Below are 24549 nucleotides of genomic sequence, written 5' to 3' on the forward strand. Positions count from 1 at the left end.
AGTCTGCCCCACATTAAGGCTCTCTTTCTCCATTTATTCTACTCCATTCCTCATCGTGTCCTACATAAAATCCCAATTCTACAATCCATATCGGCATTCCACCAATCAAGCCTTTCCAGCCTATCTCGAAATTACAATCCATATATAGCCCTTTGTTCAGACCCATACCGTAGTTAGGAGAGGAAAGGTTAGAGGATATGAACCGTACAACCTTTCACATCCTATAACCTTCCCTCTCCTAACTACCCTTTCCTAGTGCAGGTCCTTCAACACAATAGTTATTTTTACTATATTTACATTGCTGTCTCATACTTATATACAGGGTGCCACAGAAGTAATAATCAATATTCAGGGACATGGCAGGGACGATCATTCGAAACTAAAAAGTCTACTAAACATGGGCTCCAAAATGTCCATCGTCGATGCTGTAAAACAAACCTCTACTAATGCAATCTCTCCGCTTTCCACACTTTGAGAAGCGCTAGTGCGAACCAAAACAAGAGAAAATGTCCAATAAACACGGGCTCTAAAGTGCAATCCCTCAGACCTACGAACACTTGTTCCTCTTCGCAACTGTGAAACACACCTCTTCTGCTGAAGAAATACTAATAGCTCTTCTCTCTCTCCTCCCGCACAAGCCATGAAGGCCCAAAGGTACCGACTGGCCCCCGTGTCATCCTCAGCCCACGGACGTCACTGGATGCGGGCATGGAGGGGCATGTGGTCAGCACACCGCGCTCCCGGCCATATGTCAGTTTACCATACAGAAGCCGCTACTTCTCAATCAAGTAGCTCCTCAGTTTGCCTCACAAGGGCTGAGTGCAACCCGCTTTTCGGATGGTCACCCATCCAAGTGATAGCCCAGTCCGACAGCGCTTAACTTCGGTTATCTGACGGGAACCGGTGTTACCACTGCGGGAAGGCCGCTTACACTAATAGCTCTTAAGATATGCATTTAAGAGCCCATATATACGGGACTTTTTTGCTTAGAATCATCGTTACTCTCATGAATTCTGACCATTCCTCCTGGGAGACCTAGTACACGTAGGGACTTCACAAAGTAATGTGTGTCATAATGCAGAAAGTAAGTTACGAATGTCGTCTCATGCTAAGATGACTCCGTAGCAACAATGGCGCATTGTCAGGAGAGGGGACACGTTCTGTGTTCCCAGCAGGCACAATCCTGCTGCCATATGGATGATAGCTACATTAATCACCTTGTGCGAGTAAAATGGTGCACCAACTGGAAACGTACTCCAAGGCTGAAGTACGTGGGACGGTGAAACAGTTGTGGAGAAAAATGGCCAAATTACACACAGAATCACAGTGAAATTGTGGCAGTATACAGAGCAAATGCAATGTCACGTGTAGTTGTAGTGAAATGGTGCCAACAATTTGTCCAAGGACGAACAGGCGGGCCTGATGCTGGTCGAGAAGGAAACTTTTTCATCTTTTCGGCAATCTGAGAGAACATCTGGGGGGAGAAGAGATTTTGCGATCATAAGGGCGTTGACACAGAGGTTCTAGATTGTCTCCGTAACCAAAGAGCGGATTTATATTTCCGAGGAACTGAGCGACTGGGAGAAGGTTGCGACATTTGGGACTGTGTTTGAAGATATAGTCACGTGTCTGTGTCACTTGAAGTGTTGAGGTGTAATACAGCGTTCCATAAAAGTTTACACACACATAAACACACACACACACACACACACACACACACACACACACACACACACATATATATATATATATATATATACAGGGTGTTCCAAAAATGACCGGTATATTTGAAACGGCAATAAAAACTAAACGAGCAGTGATAGAAATACACCGTTTGTTGCAATATGCTTGGGACAACAGTACATTTTCAGGCAGACAAACTTTCGAAATTACAGTAGTTACAATTGTCAACAACAGATGGCGCTGCGGTCTGGGAAACTCTATAGTACGATATTTTCCACATATCCACCATGCGTAGCAATAATATGGCGTAGTCTCTGAATGAAATTACCCGAAACCTTTGACAACGTGTCTGGCGGAATGGCTTCACATGCAGATGAGATGTACTGCTTCAGCTGTTCAATTGTTTCTGGATTCTGGTGGTACACCTGGTCTTTCAAGTGTCGCCACAGAAAGAAGTCACAGGGGTTCATGTCTGGCGAATAGGGAGGCCAATCCACGCCGCCTCCTGTATGTTTCGGATAGCCCAAAGCAATCACACGGTCATCGAAATATTCATTCAGGAAATTAAAGACGTCGGCCGTGCGATGTGGCCGGGCACCATCTTGAATAAACCACGAGGTGTTCGCAGTGTCGTCTAAGGCAGTTTGTACCGCCACAAATTCACGAAGAATGTCCAGATAGCGTGATGCAGTAATCGTTTCGGATCTGAAAAATGGGCCAATGATTCCTTTGGAAGAAATGGCGGCCCAGACCAGTACTTTTTGAGGATGCAGGGACGATGGGACTGCAACATGGGGCTTTTCGGTTCCCCATATGCTCCAGTTCTGTTTATTGACGAAGCCGTCCAGGTAAAAATAAGCTTCGTCAGTAAACCAAATGCTGCCCACATGCATATCGCCGTCATCAATCCTGTGCACTATATCGTTAGCGAATGTCTCTCGTGCAGCAATGGTAGCGGCGCTGAGGGGTTGCCGCGTTTGAATTTTGTATGGATAGAGGTGTAAACTCTGGCGCATGAGACGATACGTGGACGTTGGCGTCATTTGGACCGCAGCTGCAACACGGCGAACGGAAACCCGAGAACGCTGTTGGATCACCTGCTGCACTAGCTGCGCGTTGCCCTCTGTGGTTGCCGTACGCGGTCACCCTACCTTTCCAGCACGTTCATCCGTCACGTTCCCAGTCCGTTGAAAATTTTCAAACAGATCCTTTATTGTATCGCTTTTCGGTCCTGTGGTTACATTAAACCTCCGTTGAAAACTTCGTCTTGTTGCAGCAACACTGTGTTCTAGGCGGTGGAATTCCAGCACCAGAAGAATCCTCTGTTCTAAGGAATAAACCATGCTGTCTACAGCACACTTGCACGTTGTGAACAGCACACGCTTACAGCAGAAAGACGACGTACAGAATGGCGCACCCACAGACTGCGTTGTCTTCTATATCTTTCACATCACTTGCAGCGCCATCTGTTGTTGAAAATTGTAACTACTGTAATTTCGAAAGTTTGTCCGCCTGAATTTCTATCGCTGCTCGTTTAGTTTTATTGCCGTTTCAAATATACCGGTCATTTTTGAAACACCCTGTATATATATATATATATATATATATATATATATATATATATATATATATATATAATTTTCGGTTATGCCCTTTTGAGAGAGCGGTTGAACTTGAGTAGTTAAGATTTCTTCTTCTTTCTTCGTTCTTCCCAAATTCTCTTCATACGTTCACTGTGTTCTCTCTTGAGTTCTTTCGACCATCTTTTTCCCGTTCTGTTCTCCGTGTGTTCTTGTTTAAGTGTGAGTTTCTGTTTGATGTTGCTAAACTGTTCTCTATTGTTTATGTTGTTTTGTGTGATCCCCAGTTCTTTAATGTCTTCTTCTGCTTCAGTGATCCACTTTGTCTTGTTTTTGCTCTTGTTTACTATCTCAAAGATTTGTCTTGTGAGCCTGCTTTTATTCATCCTTCTGATATGTCCATAAAATTTCATCCTTCTGTTTCTAAAGGTTTCTGTTATTGTTTCTATCTTTTTGCAAATCTCTCTAGTTGGTCTCTTCGTCCAAATTCCTTCCCAAAACACTAGTCCATATATTTTCCTCAGAATTTTTCTTTCCTGTTTTTCAGTCTCTCTGAGCTTAGTATGACCATGAATCACTGTAGTTTCTGCAGTATAAAGTGTTTCTAGTAGGACTACTGTGTTGTAATGCATTAGTTTCGCATTGACAGAAATAGATTTATTATTACAGTGATTCCAAGTAAGCTTATATGCTTCTTGTAATCTGGAGATTCTATCTCTATTTATATTGAGTTCAGTCCTGATGGTTGGATTCTCTCTCCCAGATATCTGAAGTGGGCAACTTGTGCCACTTTCCCGTATTGAGTAGTAATGGGGAGATTATCTACAGGTTTGTTTTTCATGTACTGTGTTTTCTCGTAGGAGATTTGTAGCCCAATTTTCTGTGAGATTTCGTATAGTCTTTCCAATGCAAGTTTGGCTTCCTCTCTATTGTTCGCCAGAATGGCAAGATCGTCCGCGAAAGCCAGACACTTCACCCTGATTCTCTGCTCTTTTAATACCAAGCTGAATTCCTCTTATTTCCTTTTCACGTGTCCTCACAATTTTTTCCAGAACCATGTTAAACAGAAGGGGGGACATTCCATCTCCTTGGCGAACACCAGTATGGATATGAAATGCTTCTGATGTTTCTCCTATGAATTTAACTAAAAATGGTTCAAATAGCTCTGAGCACTATGGGACTCAACAGCTGAGGTCATCAGTCCCCTAGAACTTAGAACTACTTAAACCTAACTAACCTAAGGACATCACACACGTCCATGCCCGAGGCAGGATTCGAACCTGCGACCGTAGCGGTCGTGCGGTTCCAGACTGAAGCGCCTAGAACCGCTCGGACACTCTGGCCGGCTGAATTTAACTTTGGAGGTTGTATCTGCTAATTCCTGTTGAATAATTGACCTTGTTTTCCTGTCAATCCTGAACTCGTTTAAGGTGTGAAACAACGTTTGTCTATCTGTTGAATCATAAGCCTTTTTAAAATCGACGAAAGTTACCACAGTATTATCTTCTCATTTGCAAAATTGTTTTTAAGTTTCATATCTGTTCGATGCAAGATCGACCTTTGCGAAACCCTGCCTAATACTCCCCTATTAACTGGTCAGCTTGTTCCTCTAGTCTGTTCAACAGGGCCTTTGAAAGAATTTTGTATATTACAGGGAGCTGTGGAATTCCCCTGTAATTATTTGAATCGGTTTTTGCACCTTTTTTGTGGAGAGTGTGAATTAATGCACATTTCCACTCTGCAGGTATTTGTTCAGTTTCCCAAATATTTGGTATAATTCTGTGGGTTGTTTGTGTGAGATTATTGTTATTTAATTTCCATATTTATGCTATGATTCCGTCTTCCCCTGGAGACTTGTTGTTCTTCAAAGAATTGATTATTTCCATTACCTCTTTAAGTGATGGTGGATTTGAATCGGGATTAGATGTGGGTGTTTCGAAATCTAGTTGTTCTGTCGGAGGCTTGCAGTTGAGGAGTGAGTGAAAATATTTAGCTAAAATTTGACAGTTCTTTTTAGGGTTGGTTTCCAGTGACCCATCGGACCGGCGAAAGCACAGATTGGGTGGTTGATACCCTGTTAGGTTTACCTCGAAAATTTTGTAAAAATTTCTGGTGTTCTTCCTGATAAATTCTTGTTCAATTTCTTTAAGCCGGCTTTTATCATATGTACGTTTTTCTCTTCGTATTACCTTGGATGAACTTGTATTCTCAAAAATTTCTGCCATTTTTCTGTAGTTTTGTTGCTACTGAAAGTTTTCCAAGCTTGTATTCTTTCTTCTATTGCTTGATCACATGCACTGTTCCACCATCTGTGTTTTCTCTTTCTTGGGGGTTTGCCAAATTTCATAGTGTTTTTCAGTACTTCTGCAAGTTCATTCCAGTTCGTTGCGTTTCATTGTCCAATTTCCTGGAGAATTTCCCTCTTGTTAAGTTTAAGGTATTCTGGATCAGTTCTAACTGTTTTGTTCATTGGTGGTTTCTTTCTGTTAGGTTGAAATCTAATGTTTATTTGCAGCAGATGGTGGTCTGAGGGTGTTTCAGAAGTGATGGTCAATAATTCAGACACGGAAAGTACAGGACAAAAGTAGCTAAAACGCTCCAATAAATATGTTCCCACAAACCAATCGTTGTCGAGATACAACATAGTTTCTGTTACGGTTTGTCAGTGTCTAGGAACAAGTGGCATCTCTAAACGTTAAAGTAGGTGTTCGAAATGTTGTTCATGCGTCGGTATGCAATACTGAGGTCGGCTCTGAAACGAGTTGCGAATCCTCTCAGGCAGTCCTGGGGATTTTTGTAAATGCCGAAAAACTACTTCAATCTGCAAGTGTAATTCCTGAAGAAAGTTGACCTCGGTAACGTAGAGCCGGCTTTTAACATGACCCCATACATACAAGTCCGCATGGGTTAAATTCGGAGACCTCGGACGCCACGGCATAGGCCTTCCTCTACGTATGCAATGCTGACCGTATGTCCGAGTTAGAGGACGGTGCTGGAGCACCATCATGCGTGAACCAGATGTTCAGACGTCGGTTCAGTGGGACATCATAATGTACATCTGGACGTACAGACCGCAGGAACCGCATGTGCTGCTGTCCGGTTAGTCTCTGTGGCAGGAAGTGTGGTCCAAATATGCAGTCTCCGAGCAGTCCTGCCGTTCAACGAATAACGCTGCTCATTTCGTGATACGTGTGTTGCATTAGGATAGACATCGGCCCAAATGTGACAGTAATGAAAATTTAAAAAAAAAACCGGCGGTCTAAGGCGCTGCAGTCATGGACTGTGCGGCTGGTCCCGGCGGAGGTTCGAGTCCTCCCTCGGGCATGGGTGTGTGTGTTTGTCCTTAGGATAATTTAGGTTAAGTAGTGTGTAAGCTTAGGGACTGATGACCTTAGCAGTTAAGTCCCATGAGATTTCACACACATCTGTACATCATCATCTAAAAATACCGTCACGGATTAATCCAGCCTCATCCGTGAACAGAATACTGCTTACAAACAGGGGATTCAGGATACACTGTTGTTGCACCCATTGGCAGAAATTCTTTCTAGAAGGAAAGTCTACATTGCTGAGGACTTGCACTCGCTGAAGATGATACGGATAGAGTACTTGCCGACGTAAAATCCGCCACACACTGCTATGACTCAGGACACGCTCTTAGGTAGCAATCCTCCTTGTTGACGTACTCAGACGTTCGTGTACAATGCGTAACACTGTTTCCTCGACATCGGGTACTATGGATCTGGGTCGACCTTCTAGTACCTGGTGCGCGAAATTCCCGGTCTCTCTAAGCCGCTGATGTAACCGGCTGCCTGCGAAAAGGAACAGCTTTTCCGCACAATCGTTCAGCCTCAGCGGTGCTGCCATTAGATTTGCCACACATGAAGTGCATGTCAGCCAACTCTTCATTGGTGTAGACTGTGTCCGTGGTGCCTTCACGTTCGAAACTGATTGTTAGGCTGGTACGGCACAGTGGACGGAGGGGGAAAGGAAAGTAGTTGCGCATACGTAAATAAACAGGGAGTCGATCCCAAACCTTGAGATAGCAGCGTAAATACTGCGGTATCCAGGGGCGTTTATAGTTGGTTCCCAACTAGAATTAATGCGATACCTCGGCAACGGTTGATTTGCAGACCCATGTTAATTGGAGATTTTTAGCTACTTTTGGCCTGTACTTTCCATGTGTGAATTATTGACCATCACTTCTGAAATACCCTATATAATAAAACGAAACAATATTATCTAAAAGTTGGGAGATTTACGTATTTTTTTTACAATTACTGGAAAGAAAATTTTCATCGATAGTATTAAAAAAGCTGCTTAAATCGAAGTAATAAAACTATGAAGTTCAGACATATGCCTATGTTTTTAAAATATACGGTGGGTCGTGTAAGATGTAACACCGCTTTTATTTAGTGAACAGTTTCAAATAACGAAACGATGCTTTCGGCAATGATATGACGCTGCAGAGTGAAAATCTCATTCCAGATTAATAATGTTGCTCACGCAGCATATGTTCGCTTTATCGTGCAACAACAAAGCTATTGACTGTAGATGGTATCGTCAGAATGGAAATAATGAAGTCACTGTAAAAAAGTCATTAATTTTGGCACTTAACTTGAATGGATTCCCACGTAGATTTCGTCGAAGTTGTTATGGCTCACCTTGTTGATTCTAGGGTGATTCCACTTTGACTGCTAGATGGTTCATCTCTGTATTTTAGCAATATTTGAAGACCTTGCGTTTTTCAGGAAATTCTTAATGATCAAACAATCCCAGATCAGAACAATGGTACGGTAGAAATAATTTTTGACTTGGTGTTCACGATCCACATTTTTATTAAACTTCTTATAAATTCACGTATACTTCTTCTTAATTGTCACATCATCAAGAAAACAGTTTTGTATCAATCTTCATATATTTAATTTCCACTTTAACCAAACACAAGACTTGACTGTTCTTTTACAAAGCGAAATAACAACTTAACTTCTGCAAAGTGAAACAAAGATTGCTCTCTATGCGCATTCGCGCCGAAACGGTTACAAATAAGTCAAAGATTATGACAGTCTCACAGAAATGAATACACACAAGAACCATATCACTGTAATATATCGATACATCGGAGTACCTATACATTAATAAAACCAAATGTGAACATTGTCACAAAAATATGTCTGTTACTTCGCAGAAAAGTAGTACGATATTAGTGGTATCGAGAACTGGGGTTGGAGTGCCGTAATGATGACCTAAATAACGAACCATTACAAGGTGTAACAAAGAGAAATTAAAGTCTTGGCGAGATAACACTTGAGGAATCCTACCTAAATGACATTGGGGTAAGGAAAGTGGTATGGGCATGCGATAATAGAATATGAGATAGGGATACTCCAGAAGATGCACAAGATGAAGATTGAAGGCGAGAAACCAAAGGGAAGGCCAATGGATAAGAGGCTAAAAGGAGTGGAAAAGAGCCTCTGCAAGAGAGGAGAGGAATGGGTGGGAATAGCGACAAGGATGAGAAGATGAAGAGGTTGATGTACCAAGCAGGTCCTGCCAGTGGCTAGATACTGTGCGAGATGATGATGACGATGATGATGATGATGATGAGCTGGAGAGGAGGGCGCTTGTGCCGCTGACGGCTCAGTCCACAGGCACTTGGGGCTCAGAAAAGCCGTCGAGACCTGGTGGCGGAGGACTCACCTGCTGGCCGGCCAGTGTAGCCGAGTGGTTCTAGGCTCTACAGTCTGGAACCGCGCTGCCACTACGGTCGCAGGTTGGAACCCTGCCTCGGGCATGGATGTGGGTGATGTCCTTAGGTTAGTTAGGTTTAAGTAGTTCTAAGTTCTAGGGGACTGATGACCTCAGATGTTAAGTCCCATAGTGTTCGGAGCCATTTCAACCAATTTGAACTCACCTGCTCGCTGGCGTGGTGAGAGCAGGCGTCCGCCGTGGTCCTCACGAAGTTCATGCACCGGATGCCGGCCGGCCCGAAGACGGGGTCCTTCTCGTCGATGATGATGGGGTAGCAGGTGGGCTCGTTCGTCAGCGACCAGTGGCTGCCGTCGGACGCGCAGCACTGGGTCCTGTGTGCCTCTGCAGACACACGACACGTCGACGTTGGCTCACTCCTTACTCGCAACACCATTTTGTCAACCAAAATGTACATTTATGCAGCTAGCACATTTATGGTTCGAAGTGGCCGACAAAAACCTGAAGGAATTCCAAAACGATTTATCCAAAGCAGTGTATGTCTCTCATCGTCCGAACGTGTCTCGGAAGGCCCAACGGCACCGACCGACCGCCGTGTCATCCTCAACCCACAGACGTCATTGGTTCAGATATGGAGGAGCATGTGGTCAGCACACAGCTCTCCCAGTCGTTGTCAATTTTCGTGACTGGAGCAGCTGCTTCTCAACCCCGTAGCTCCTCAATCGGCTTCACAAGGGCTGAGTGAACCACACTTGCCAACAGCACTCAGCAGACCTGGACTGTCACCCATCCAAGTGCTAGCTAAGCCCGACAGCGACTTCGGTGACCTGATGGGAATGGAGTTACTATGAAGCAGTTTATGGTGTGGACAGAATTCCAAAAGCACTATAGAACATTTTCATAATGAATCTGTCGCTCTGAAACGGAGTCTACAGTGAAACTTCCTGGCAGATTAAAACTGTGTACCGGACCGAGACTCGAACTCCGCACCTTTGCCTTTTGCAGGCAAGTGCTCTGCTACCCAAGCACGACACACGCCCCGTCCTCACAGCTTTACTTCTGCCAGTACCTCGTCTCCTACCTTCCAAACTTAACAGAAGTTCTCCTGAGAACCTTGCAGAACTAGTACTCCTGAAAGAAAGGATATTGCGGAGACATGGCTTCGCCACAGCCTAGGGGATGTTTCCAGAATGAGATTTTCACTCTGCAGCGGAGTGTGCGCTGATATGAAACTTCCTGACAGATTAAAACTATGTGCCAGACCGAGACTCGAACTCGAGACCTTTGCCTTTCGGTCCGGCACACAGCTCTGAGGACGGGGCGTGAGTCGTGCTTGGGCAGCTCAGTTGGCAGAGCACTTGCCCATTAAAGGCAAAGCTGTGGTGTTCGAGTCCCAGCGTGGCACACAGTTTTAAGCTTCCAGGAAGTTTCATTATTGGATTTTTTCCCCTTTTGATAAGTCGTGATGGCCAGTTGTTAGGAAATTCTGAAGTTGATTCTTTTCCTACATTCGTAGGTAGCGCAATGGCTAATGACAATTCATATAATATGGGCCGTATCATAATTAAAAGCGAAAACTGACATACGTGAACGTGTAGCATAGCGCACTGATGAGCCAGTACATTGTGACCATCTACATGACTAGTCTGCAATTCGCAATTGATTGCCTGGTAGAGAGTACATGGAATCAGTCTCAAGCAATTTCTCTACCGTTCTACTCTCGAATGGCGCCCGCTTTCCGTGGCAGCTCTGATTTATCTTATTTTATTAAGATGATTATTTCTTCCCATGAAGGTTTTCGCGAGTAAAATATTGTCGCATTCAGAGGAGGAAGCTGGAGATTAAAATTCTGTGCAATGAGAAATGCCTTTGTTTTAACGATTGACACCCAAAGTCGCGGATCAAATCGCTGGCGCTCTCTCCCCTAGTTCGCGATAATACGAAACGTGCTGCCCTTCTTTGAACTTTTTAGATGTTCTGCAGCAATTGTATCTTGTTAGGATGCCACACTGCACAACAGTACTCTACCAGAGGACGGACAAGAGTACTGTGCGCAGTCTCTTTAGTACACTGTTACATATTCTAAGTGTTCTGCGAATAAAACACATTTTTTGGTACACCTTCCTCAGAGCATTATGTAATATGACCGTTCCAATTTAAGATGTTCGTAATTGTAACTGCTAGGTATTTAGTCGAATTCACAGCCTTCAGATTTGCGCGATTTATCGCGCAACAGGAATTTACTGGATTCCTTTTAGTACTCGTATGAATAATTTCACGCTTTTCATTATTTAGAGTCAATTGCCACTTTTCGCACCATACAGATGTCGTGTGTAACACATTTTTCAATAGTTTTTTATTCTACTGACTGTACAAGTCGGTAAATAACAGCATCATCTGCAAAGAATCAAAGAAATCTGGGCACATTGTTTCGCAAAGCGTTTACATAGATCGGGAACTGCAGATAGCCTGCAACACTTTCTTGCGGAACGCCCGATATCACTGCATCTGCATCTAAATCTGCATGGGTATTCTATAAACCACACTTAAGTGTCTACACAATAATTCTCAATTATTCCAATCTCGATCAGCGCGCGAAAACAAAGAACAATTATATCCATCCGTGCGAGCTCTGATTTCCCTTGTTTTATTGTGATGATCGTTTCTCCGTATGTAAGTCGGCGTCAACAAAATGTTTTCGCATTTGGAGGAGAAATTTGGTGACTGAAATTTCGTGAGAAGATTCCGCCGCAACGAAAAACGCCTTCATTGTAATGATGTCCACTCCAAATCATCTCCGTGACACTCCCATGTTCTTAATTTTCGACCCAAAGGATCAAGGAACATTTAGGTCAGCAGCTTGGAGAAAGGAATATAATCCAGATTTATGCTTTGTGACGACTGGCAATAACCATACACCACTAAGAACTACAAGACGTGTATTAACAGACTTCCCTCAGCCGACACCGCCAAGTCTTGATTGGAATTGGAATCCATATCCCCCTAACAACAACCGTACAACGCCCAAGATGGAATTTCATGGAAACCACCAATGACCGGATATGTTCTCCAAGTAGCCCAACATAACCATTTCCAATCAGTGATCGGTTCAGTTGGATCAGAGGACCCAGTCCACTTCATGTAAACACAGCCAGCAACACTATGGAGCCACCACCAGTTACAGAGTGCCTTGTCGACAACTTCGGTCCTCGGCTTCACGGGGTCTGCACCACAATCGGACCCTACCATCAGCTCTTACCAGCTGGAATCGGGTCTCATTTGGCCACGTCACGTTTATTCAGTCGCCTGGGGTCCAACCCATATGGTCAGCAGTCTAGGAGAGGCACTGCAGCCGACTTTGTGCTTTTAGCAAAGGCACTCGTCTGGGTCACCAGCTGCCATAGCCCATTAAAGCCAGATTTCGGCTCACGGATAGGTTAGTCGTACGTCCCACATTGACCTCCGCGGTTATTTCAGGGAATGCTGCTTGTCGGTTAGCTCTGACAGCTCTACGCAAACGCCGCTGCTCTAGGTTGTTAAGTGAAGGCCATCTACCATAGCATTGGCGATGGTGAGAGGTAATGCCTGAAATTTGATATTCTCGGCACACTCTCGGAATACTGAAGTCCGTAACGAGATCCGAAATGGAATATCCCACGCTTGTAGCTCCAACTACCATTCCGTGTTAAAAGTCCGTTAATTGCCGTAGTGCACCGATAATCATGTCGGAAACATTTTCACATGAATCATTTGACTGCAAAAGACAGCTCCGTAACTGCACTGCCCTTTTATACCATACGTAAACGAGACTACCACTATCTGTGTCAACTGCATCGAGGTAGCTGTTAAAAGCAAAACGAGAGTCTGAAGGCAATGACATACTAGACATGCAGATTACAATCAATGAAACAAAACTACCCAGAAATGTGCTCGAAAGGATATCATCATCATTTTCTTGGGCCTCTGTCCCACTTCAACATGGCGTCCACCCTGTTGCTATGGTTTCGGCGAGGTTAGTGTCAGAGGGTGGCGAGATGCCCTTCCTGTCACCACCCTGTACCCCCCAAGCCGGGATAGGTGCATCCCAGCTGTCTGCGTCTAGTTTAAGCCATGAAATAGTGCGAAGGTTTTCAAATGTCTGCGAGTCGTGTAACTGAGGCGGCACTTGGGAACCAGCCCAGTATTCACCTAGTGGAATGTGGAAAACCGCCTAAAAACCACATCCAGGCTGGCCGGCGCACCGGCCCTCGTCGTTAATCTGCTGGGCGGATTCGATCCGGGGCCAGCGCGCCTACCCAAATCCAGGAAGCAGCGTGTTAGCGTCCACGGCCAACCTCGCGGGTCGCTCGAAAGGATATGTGAGGCTAAGATAAACACGATAAAAAATATGGGTGTAAAGAAGATACACAACTGCCCATTAAAATTGCTGCACCACGAAGATGACGTGCTACAGACGCGAAATTTAACCGACAGGAAGAAGATGCTGTGATATGCAAATGATTAGCTTTTCAGAGCATTCACACAAGGTTGGCGCCGGTGGCGACAGCTACAACGTGCTGACATGAGGAAAGTTTCCAACCGATTTCTCATACACAAACAGCAGTTGACCGGCGTTATCTGGTAAAAAGTTGTTGTGATGCCTCGTGTAAGGAGGAGAAATGCGTACCATCACGTTTCCGACTTTGATAAAGGTCGGATTGTAGCCTTGCGATTGCCGTTTATCGTATCGCAACATTGCTGCTCGCGTTGGTCGAGATCCAGTGACTGTTAGCAGAAGATGGAATCGGCGGGTTCAGGAGGGTAATATGGAACGCCGTGCTGGATCCCAACAGCCTCGTATCACTAGCAGTCGAGATGATAGGCATCTTATCCGCATGGCTGTAACGGATCGTGCAGCCACGTCTCGATCCCTGAGTCAACAGATGGGGACGTTTGGAAGACAACAACCATCTGCACGAACAGTTCGACGACGTTTGCAGCAGCATGGACTATCAGCTCAGATACCGTGGCTGCGGTTACCCTTGACGCTGCGTCACCCCATACCAACACGCCGGGTCATACGCCAGTAGGGCGATGACGAATACACGCTTCCGATGTGCGTTCACCGCGATGTCGCCAAACACGGATGCGACCATCATGATGCTGTAAACAGAACTCGGATTCATCCGAAAAATGACGTTTTGGCATATATGCACCCAGGTTCGTCGCTGAGTACACCATCGCAGGCGTTCCTGTCTGTGATGCAGCGTCAAAGGTAACCGCAGCCACGGTCTCCTAGCTGATAGTCCACGTTGCCTGAAACGTCGTCGAACTGTTCGTACAGATGGTTGTTGACTTGCAAACGTCCCCATCTGTTGACTCAGGTATCGAGACGTGGCTGCACGATCCGTTACAGCCACACAGATAAGATGCCTGTCATCTCGACTGCTAGTGATACGAGGCCGTTGGGATCCAGCACGGCGTTCCGTATTACCCTCCTAAACCCACCTATACCATATTCTGCTAACAGCCATTGGATCTCGACCGACGCGAGCAGCAATGTCGCGATACGATAAACCGCAATGGCGATAGGCTACAATCCGACCTTTATCAAAGTCGGAAACGTGATGGTCCGCATTTCTCCATCTTACGCGAGACATCACAACAACGTTTCACCAGGCAACGCCGGTCAACTGCTGTTTGCGTATGAGAAATCGGTTGGAAACGTTCCTCATGTCAGCTGGTTGTAGGTGTCGCTACCGGCGCCAACCTTGTGTGAATGCTCTGAAAAGCTAATCATTTGCATATCACAGCATCTTCTTCCTGTCGGTTAAATTTCGCGTCTGTGGCACGTCATCTTCGTGGTGTAGCAATTTTAATGGCCAGTTGTGTGCCTCACGTGGCTGTACGGTCCTCCATGCTCGAGCAATCAATATGTCTTTCCTGTCGGGCGCTAGTCGCGTTGGGCCTCCTATATCCTGCGTGACATTGAGTACGTCTCTCCTGAATACGTTAATTCCATGTTCACATTTTAGTCGTGGGTTACAGACCAACATGAGCAGCAGTATCGGAGAACGATAAACCCCTGTCTCGATAGACCCCGAACTTGCTCCTGCAGAAGTCTGACGAGTGCTAACAGACGCCTGCAAGAGGCCTCGCACGACCTTCTAACAAATAACCAATGTTCCAAAGTGATTTCTGAATGAGAAACGCGGAGCATAATTTTTTCTTATGTATACAAAGTAGATGGCATTACACGTATACATGGTGAAAAATATTCAAACCGACAAATTCTGGGAGGTTGTAGGTGACATCAAAACAAATATTTTTCCCTAATGTCATTTTTTCCTATGAGGATTATTTAAACCGGTGGAGGCCGTATTACGCTCTTCAGAGGCCGTATTAGGATCTTCAGTTGTAGGCAACTGCTGTCCACCAGTGCAGTAGTGCATTGTCTCTGTTTACTGATGGAGCGATACACCTGGAGTGAGTACACTGACATGGTTGGTGCGTACTACGTAGCGCACCACAACGGACGACCTGCACAGCGGGTTTATCAACAACAATATCCTAATCGCCGTATCCCGCATCATACGACCTTTGCTGCTGTGAACCAACGTCTGCGCGAGACCGGGTCATCCAGCAGATTACCTGGACAGGGACGCCGTCGCACGGTAAGAATGCTGCAATTTGAGCAAGCTGTCTTGCAGCATGTGGAGCGCGATCCTTCAATCAACAATCGTGCAATTGCACGTAACATGGGGACGAATCAGACGAATGTAAGAACAGTCCTTCGAGAGCAATTGTTACGTCCATTTCACTTACAGCGTGTCCACAACCTGGAACCAGTTGATTATCAACCGAGAGCACAGTTTTCGCAGTGGTACCTGGAACAGTGTGAAATGTATCCTACATTTCCATCCTCTGTGTTATTTACCGATGAAGCAACGTTCGGGCGTGATGGAGTCTTCAACATGCACAGTTAGCATGTTTGGAGTGAGGATAACCCACATGCCACAGTTACTAGCGCTCATCAAGCGCGGTTCTTCGTTAATATGTGACACGGCGTTGTTGGGGACTGTTTAATTGGGCCGTATCTGCTACCTAGGCCTTTAAATGGCAGGCACTATTACAATTTTCTCGCCAGAGCAATGCCAGAATTGCTGGAAGACGGTCCGCTCCCTATAAGACAATGCATGTGGTTCCAACACGACGGGGCGCCGGTACATTTTAGTCGTCGTGTGCGTCGATTCCTGGACCGACGGTTCCCAGAAACGTGGATTGGCAGAGGTGGTCCTGTACCATGGCCTGCTCGATCTGCAGATATTTCCCCTCTGGACTTTTTTGTGTGGGGAGAGATGCACAAGCTCATTTATGCAACACCTGTTACATCAGAAGAGGATCTGGTTGCCCGGATAGCAGCAGCAGCAGGAACAATTCAGCATACTCCTGGGGTTTTTGTCCGTGTCAGACAGAACATGATCCGACGGTTTAACCTTTGTTTACGTGTCAATGGAGGCATTTTAGAAAATCTACTGTAATTGAAATTGGCTTGTGTTAGTTTGTTGCCTCTTGGTCGTAAAAAATGGAAAAGTGTTTGTTGGTTTAGTTAATTTGCACCAGAGAAATCTTCCTCTACCGGTTTAAGTATTCTGCATAGGAAAAAATGACATTAGGGAAAATTATTTGTTTTCATGTCCCCTACAACCTCCCAGAATTTGTCGGTTTGAATACTTTTCACCCTGTATACTTTTTACAGTTTCACTGGCATTCTGATTATATGCACATTGCAGCAGATAACACACTTGGTGGCCATTTGACGTTTATTTTAGTGGCCAGCTTGTATTACTTGTATATTTTGTTCTTAAAATGTTCCAGGAAGAATGATAGTACTTGTACTACAACTACTACTATTACTACTGAACTACAAGGGCGTGCTGAAAAGTAATGCTTCCAAATTTTTTATTCTGTTCCCAATGTCAGTTGGGATACTACATGTCATCCATATTGGACAACTTTCTCACATCGATGACGCAAGTTGGAATCCCCCGCAGTTAGAGAATTGTAGCATGCAACACGGCAGTGCGTAATTTAATGATGTCACTGCGTGAGAGACCTCCAGAAAACTGAAAGCACGAATTCGAAGACAACACATGAAGCATCCTCTCGTTCAGCATGACAACGCCAGACCAAACATCAGCACTCCGACATCAGCAACAATCCGAAGCCCTGGATTCACTGTCATCGGTCATCCCGACTTGACCCCATACGATTTTCATCTGTTTCCAGAAGTTAAAGAACACCTTGGAGGACTTCACTTTGATAGTGATGAAGCGGTGCAAGCAGAGGTGAGGTTCTGACTCCGTCAACGAAGTCACACGTGACGGTATCAACGAACTGGGCTCTCATTGAGGAGATCACTATGTTCAGAAATATACGAGGTGCCACAAAAAGTAACGAGACTGATGTGAAAAAAAAATGTTGCTTACCGTTTTAATCAAGTTTAATGCTGTCTCCTTCAAATCAGTTCCCTTCTGATTGCACACACTTTTTCCAGCGCTTCTGCCATTGATGGTAACATTTCTGGAACTCCTGTAATGTCCTCTAAGACCCTCGTCACAGGTTTGTGGACATCTTGTGTTGTTTGAAAATGGTGTCCCATGATTGCCGTTTCGACTCTTGGCAATAGAAAAAAAGTCGCACAGATCTATATCTGGCGAATAAGGTGGCTGTGGTAGTACTGAAATTTGTTTTGAGGTTAAAAATTGCTGTACTGACAGAGCAGTATGGGATGGCGCATTATTATCAGCAATGTTGGCACGGACACGAAGAACTCTTTATACGAAGTCTTTCTAAAATTTCTTTGTAGTAATACTGGTTAACTGTTTGTTCAGGAGGAACACACTCTTTACGAACAATTCCCTTGAAATCAAAGAAGCACACAAGCATGCATTTCACTTTTGACTTTAACCAGCGAGCTTTTTTTGGTCTGGGTGATCCCTTTGAGCACCAGAACTGTGACGTTTTGTCTCTGGATCGTTCTGAAAAAACCAACTTTCATCACCAGTGATAACACGGCTCTACAATTCTGGATTGATTTCCGATTGATCTAACAGATCGGCTGCCACATTTTTCAGTGTTTCTCGCTGTTGTGGTGTGAGATTTTTGGGGACCATTTTTGCACAAATCTTTCTCATACCAAGATCTTCGGTTATTATTAGACGAACCGTTTCTAGATTGATGTTCAGTTCTTTTGCAATCATTTTCACGGATAATCTTCGATCACATCGTACGAGTTCACGCTAACTGGCTGAGTTGACATCTGTCCGTGAGGTTGATGGTCGTCCACTGCAGTCTTCATCTTCAACATTCGTTCTGCCTTCACTAAACATTTTATGCCAACGAAAACCTTGAGGTCTTGGCATAACCTCCTCTCCAAAAGCCTTCTGATGCTTGCCGTAAGTTGTCGCGTTTTCACCCAATTTAACGCAAAAAGAAATGGCATACCGTTGCGCAATATTATGCGGTTCCATTTCCGTGGCGAGAGACAAAAACACGTGTTAACTTATTACAGAGCAACTCACGACTGAGCAGTTGCATAGATGTGCCGCTTGGACTGGAAGCAGCTTGTAGACCAAGGTCAAAGATATTGTGCCTATGTAAACCTGCAGTGTTGCCACATCTTGGAAAGAAAATCAGTCTCATTACTTTATTGTCACACCTCGTATATGTAGTCATGAAGAACAAGGATGTAGAATGTTAATAATTTGCGTTTCTATTAAAAAGCTCTAAGGTGTTTCACATAGATAAAGCAGAGGCATTACTTTTCGGGACGTCTTCGTACTACTACTGCCTCCAACAACAGAGACATACAGGATAAAATTTGTAGATGACGGGACAGATTGATAGATATCCAATAGACACTTGAGGACATAGGGTGTATGTGCTACTTTGAGGTGAGGACATTAGTGTAAGACATGAATGAACCGTGCTCACTCCCGACTGTGCGTTTTCGTGAACTTCGCTGTCTGTCTGTGTTTGGTTTCCCGCCCTTGTTGCGGTTACGTTGTGGTTCTTCATCCTTATACGTGTGGGAGCAGCGATGTGTATCGATATTTGCGCCGTGTGCCATGTTTGGTTTGGTGCATATAGTTTCTGGCTAGGGGGTTTGCAGTGAGTCGGTCGGTTGCTGCGGACCAGGGAAGTTATCTCCACGCAGTGCAGTCAGCTGGGTCCGCTAGTGGTCCCTGCACGGTGTCGGAGCGTGTGTGGAGCTGTCCGGTCGCTACGAGCTTCGTGGTTCACCGACCCAGGACGTCGAAGTTGAGTAGTGGTTTCAACTACCCAAGCCACTTCCATTCATGTTGTGGTGGTTCGTTTCGGTGGTTCGCTGTTACTACAATTTGAGTGAACCAGCGGAATTTTCTGCCTTGTTGCCGTTAGTGTTCTGGTTACCTGCCCTGGCCACTGACGTAAATTCAGGCAGTGTTCTTTTTGGGTGAAGTTAACTATATTACTGTATTTCAAATTCAAGTGTACCAGCGGAATTTTCTGTCTCGTGGCCGTTAGTGTCCCGGTTACCTGCCCTGGACACTAACGTAATTTCAGGCAGCGTCCTTTCCTCACCTACTGTCGCTGTCCAACTTGGTGTGTAGTTTTGACAGCTAATACATACTTCATTGTGGATTATCACGTTCGTAACCTTTTGTGTTTGAGTTCTCATCTACTGATTGGTGGCAAGCAAGTCGTTGTGTCGGTCGGTCCGTGGCTGTCCCCTGGCTGGGTTCCGACGGATGAAGTGTAGTTGGGCTCACCACCTGTCTCACCTAAGTGAACGAGGGCAGACCGACCTCCCTGGAGGCTTCTGAGTGCCGTTTTCTTTATTGTCTTTCTCACTGGTGTTTAATTGTCTGTTTATAATCCTTCATAGCCAATGACTTAAAGATTCTTGTTTATATTGGACTTTATGTATTTTTGAATTTTTGGAAAATCAATTGTGGGCCCTAAGCCGATTAAAACCCTATTCTTGAAGTTACCCTTTAAGCAAAAACATTGTGGCCTTCTGCCGTAAAAGATTATGGTAATATATTTTAAAAATTTATCATTCAATTGTGGCCCTTGCATATGTTCGTTCTATCCACTTTGCCTTGAGGCTTTCCAGTGTAGCTGTGATACCATATATATTTTAATTATTTTATTTGCTATTTTAACTGCATTTTGTTTTGTTGACTTTTAAGATTTCTTGTTTGGAGGCCCTCAGCCGTGAAATAATTGCCTTTTTGAAACTCGTTGTTCTAAAGGTTCGGATATGTGCCGTTTTGATTTAAAGGTGTTATTAAATTATAATAAATTACAATTTTGAGTGAACCTGACAGACACCTTATTTGGAACATTCCACAGTCCTAATCATCTGTTCTGCTCAACAGGTTTAGCGGGCGTTTCAATGAAGTCATGCTGTAAACACATCAGAACAGTTAGAGACTCACTACCCACAGAGACAGGAAGAGAATGGAGAGAGAGAGAGAGAGAGAGAGAGAGAGAGAGAGAGAGAGAGAGAGAGAGAATTGTTACTGACTGGCCTGCGAGGTGCCCGCGGCCATGCTCATGTCGTGCGTCATGATCTGCCCCCACTGCATGGCCACCAGCGTCCAGATGGGGTCGTGGATCGGGTTGTCCGGGAACAACACCCAGCTGACCGTCCTCGCCGGAGGCAGCGAGTGCCCCGTCACGGACACTGCCGGCTGCCGGTTGGCTGTGGAAACAACAGGTATCTGTCAGCAAACAACACATAGCGTATCTAAATCTACGTGATTACTCTGCTATTCACAATAAAGTGCCTGGCAGAGGGTTCAGTGAACCACCTTCAAGCTGTCTCTCTACCGTTCCACTCTCCAACGGCACGCGGGAAAAACGAGCACTTACGTTTTTCCGCGCGAGCCCTGATTTCTCTTATTCTATCGTGATGATCATTTCTCCCTATGTAGGTGGGTTCCAACAGAATGTTTCCGCAATCGTAGGAGAAAACTGGTGACTGAAATTTCGTGAGAAGATCCCGTCGCAACGAAAAACTCCTTTTTTTTAATGATTGCCACTCCAATTCACGTATCATGTCTGTGACACTGTCTCCCCTATTTCGCGATGATAGAAAACGAGCTGCCCTTCTTTGTACATTTTCGATGTCATCCGTCAGTCCCACCTGATGCGGATCCCACACCGCACAGCAGTACTCCAGAATAGGGCGGACAAGCGTAATGTAAGCAGTCTCTTTGGTAGACCTGTTGCACCTTCTAAGTGTTCTGCCAATGAATCGCAGTCTTTGGTTTGCTCTACCCACAATATTATCTATGTGATCGTTCCAATTTAAGTTATTTGTAATTGTAATCCCTAGCGTCGCACCGGCGGGAAAGTACACGACAAAACGAACACTAATGTTCCGGTAAACGTGAGGCGTCTCGAAAGTGTGGTTACCAGCCGCCACTGAATTCAGTGAGGGATGTTGTCCTGGTTAGTCCAAACGTCTTCGAAATCTATACTTCTCCATTATGTTCCCATCTAATTGAGCTCAAATTTCAACCATATCCAATGCTTTTGGAACATAGTACTTGCATGACAGGGCACTGGACAAGGATGTTGGTAATGTAAGACAACGTCTAACATGACAGTGTGGACCAAAGTGGATAGGTGGTCCAAGGCGTGTATCTTAGCCTCCAATTTCACCTGACGTCAGTCCACTGGGCTTTACTGTCTGGAGCTGGATGCTGTGGCCGAGCGGTTCTAGGCGCTTCAGTCCGGAACGGCGCTGCTACTGCGGTCGCAGGTTCGAATCCTGCCTCGGGCGTGGATGTGTGTGATGTCCTTAGGTTAGTTAGGTTTAAGTAGTTCTAAGTTCTAGGGGACTGATGACCTCAGATGTTAAGTCCCATAGCGCTTAGAGCCATTTGAACCATTTTTTACTGTCCGGGGTCACCTTGAGACTAAGTGTAAAGCACTTCCGTTGAAGCAGTGGATCAAATGGAGGAGCGAATTGTGCAGTCTTGTGAAGCTGTATGACATGACCTGGGGATATTTGAAGAATTCGTAACCCACTGTAGAGACAGGTGCAGCAATTCATTCAAATGTGGGGACGTGACGCGGATCACCTCTATTAAGAGGTACGTGCGCACACTAAGTTGTAATGTGACATGTACCGTATCAGTAACGTAACTGTTGTTAAAGTAGGTCATGAGTGAGATTCTAGCCAAACCGAAAAGCTCACATGTCGCATACATTTGTAGTAACTAGGGCCATACTTAAATAAGTGCTGACTCATTACCACACATTCGCAGTTACCTCGCAAATGGCTTGTTTGCGAATCCAAGTTCACTGGAACGTTTTGCTTCTTTGTATACTACTATATAAAGACAATGGTTCAAATGGCTCTGCGCACTATGGGACTCAACTGCAGAGGTCATTAGTCCCCTAGAACTTAGAACTAGTTAATCCTAACCAAACTAAGGACATCACAAATATCCATGCCCGAGGCAGGATTCGAACCTGCGACCGTAGCGGTCTTGCGGTTCCAGACCGCAGCGCCTTTAACCGCACGGCCACTTCGGCCGGCTATATGAAGACAATAGGTTGTTTATAGTTGATACCAAAACTGTGTCCATCCGAATGCTCATTAGACTATTATGTAAAAATTTAAAGGAAATCGGAAACAACTTTTCGAATGTTTTGGTATCAACTATAAACAATAGTCTAATGAACATTCAGACGGACACAGGCCATATATATATATATATATATATATATATATATATATATATATATATATATATATATATATGGCCTGTGTCTATCTGAATGTTCATTAGACTATATATATGTAACCACAAGTCTCGAAATGTCCTTGGCTAATTTACTTATTTGTAGATGATACTGTACTGAAACTTTGGACACACATAAGCTATACCTTCTTTAATGTTTATAATATGTTATATCTGAAGAGGAAACGTTGTTGCAGACACACTCGAAAATTGCTTAAATAATTTACTTCAAACTTTTACACAACACTCTAATGAACATTAATAGACTCAGATAGGCATGGACTGCACATTTATTTAAACAATGATGTACATTTTTTATGTTAAAACCGACTGCGTGAAAGAAAATGCTTTGCTGTGCTGTGCCATGCTATGAAAATGTCAGGGTTCGTTTCCTTTCTCACAGCCAGTTTTAACTACGATAGCAGGACATTTAAACAATCAGACATATTGCTTCTCCCATATATAGAAATGTATATATGTATATAAATATATTCTTTATCATTATATGTATATTTGAACAAAAATTGTATACACATCAGTGAGCTGTTTTGTTTTCGTCCTCGCAGTCGGCTTTCACAGTGTCTTTTTGGCTTATGATTAGAATATTATTGTTATGGAATCTGAATTGGCAATAACAATGAAGAAGGCTGAATTTCAGAAGGAGGGTGGTGTGGTAAGGGCAGCTAGGCGGACAGGGGTGGAGGGAATGGACAAGAGAGTCGGAAACAGGATATGGACAAAGACGGGAGGACTAGTTATTGCGCAGAGAGTTTCTAGACATGTTTTATTTAGAAAATAATACTACTGGGTGTGTGAATGAATTTCTTTTTGTCTTTAATATTTAACCCTGCAGTGCTAAGAAAGTTTACCTAAGCCAAACTTCTAGCACAAAAACTCAAAATAACACTTAAAAATGTTATTTCTCTCCGACAGTTGCTCAGCTATTCTTCGTAAATCACCTAGTAAGAAACTTACACAGTGAGACAGTTGGAATCGATCTCTTCTTCAATATCTAAAACTGTACTCCACCTTCTGATAGAAACTACAGCTCATATATTGACCAAGGATATGCCTCTCTACTGTATAGCTTAAAACAGCATCATTGTGGGTGAAGTAGTCTGGAGGCAAAATAGTTCCTCATTCGGATGTGTGATACGAGGCTATTCACGAGAATGTCGTAATCAGGAAAAACAAAGCAGGCAATCTACGAGTCGGAGCATGGACTTGGATTCCTTAATCGTGTACATCAATATGTGGATATTGTACATTCTTATCAACCCAACTTCTGATGAGTTATATCTGATGCATTATCTACCTAAATATACAGGGTGTTCCCTTTATCTTGACCCCCTAAATAACTGTTTGTCCAGTTGCACACTACAAAACGTTTCAAGCAAATGTTCTTTAGCTGACAGGGGGCATCAATCACCATGATTGCCTTCGTTGTAGCTTTGTTTTTTTACAAAGATATGAATACTGGTATGACTTTTTTAAATGGCACCCTACATTTTTTATCCGGTAATTCATTTTCTCTCCTAAAGAACTATTCAAAAATGTATCACAGTGTATCATTCACTGAAACACAGCGTTATTAATTACATAACACAACATTGACTTTTAGCCCGGGATCACAACCTCGTCCACTTGCTGGAGTTGTCAGAAAACAAATGAAAACCATGTAAAAACATAATACAAAATTGACTTTGACTCTCCTGTACCATTGCCCAGAAGTAGAATATTCAAAGGTGCTCAATGTCGTGACCCTGGACACCTATACACTGGTGCACTCGTTG

General features: G+C 44.2%; 1 protein-coding gene across 1 annotated transcript in view; it reads right to left on the reverse strand.

Moving 5' to 3' along the window:
- Positions 1–24549, reverse strand: part of LOC124718742 (peroxidase-like) — a 102010-nt gene that overhangs the window by 45174 nt on the left and 32287 nt on the right. Inside the window, exons 4-5 of the mRNA XM_047244357.1 lie at positions 20527–20703; positions 9178–9356 (exon numbers count right to left, since the gene is read on the reverse strand). Coding sequence (XP_047100313.1) covers positions 9178–9356; positions 20527–20703 — 356 coding nt within the window. The remainder of the gene's footprint in view (positions 1–9177; positions 9357–20526; positions 20704–24549) is intronic.

This window comes from Schistocerca piceifrons, chromosome 10, assembly GCF_021461385.2.
Source record: "Schistocerca piceifrons isolate TAMUIC-IGC-003096 chromosome 10, iqSchPice1.1, whole genome shotgun sequence".
NCBI lineage: Eukaryota > Metazoa > Arthropoda > Insecta > Orthoptera > Acrididae > Schistocerca > Schistocerca piceifrons.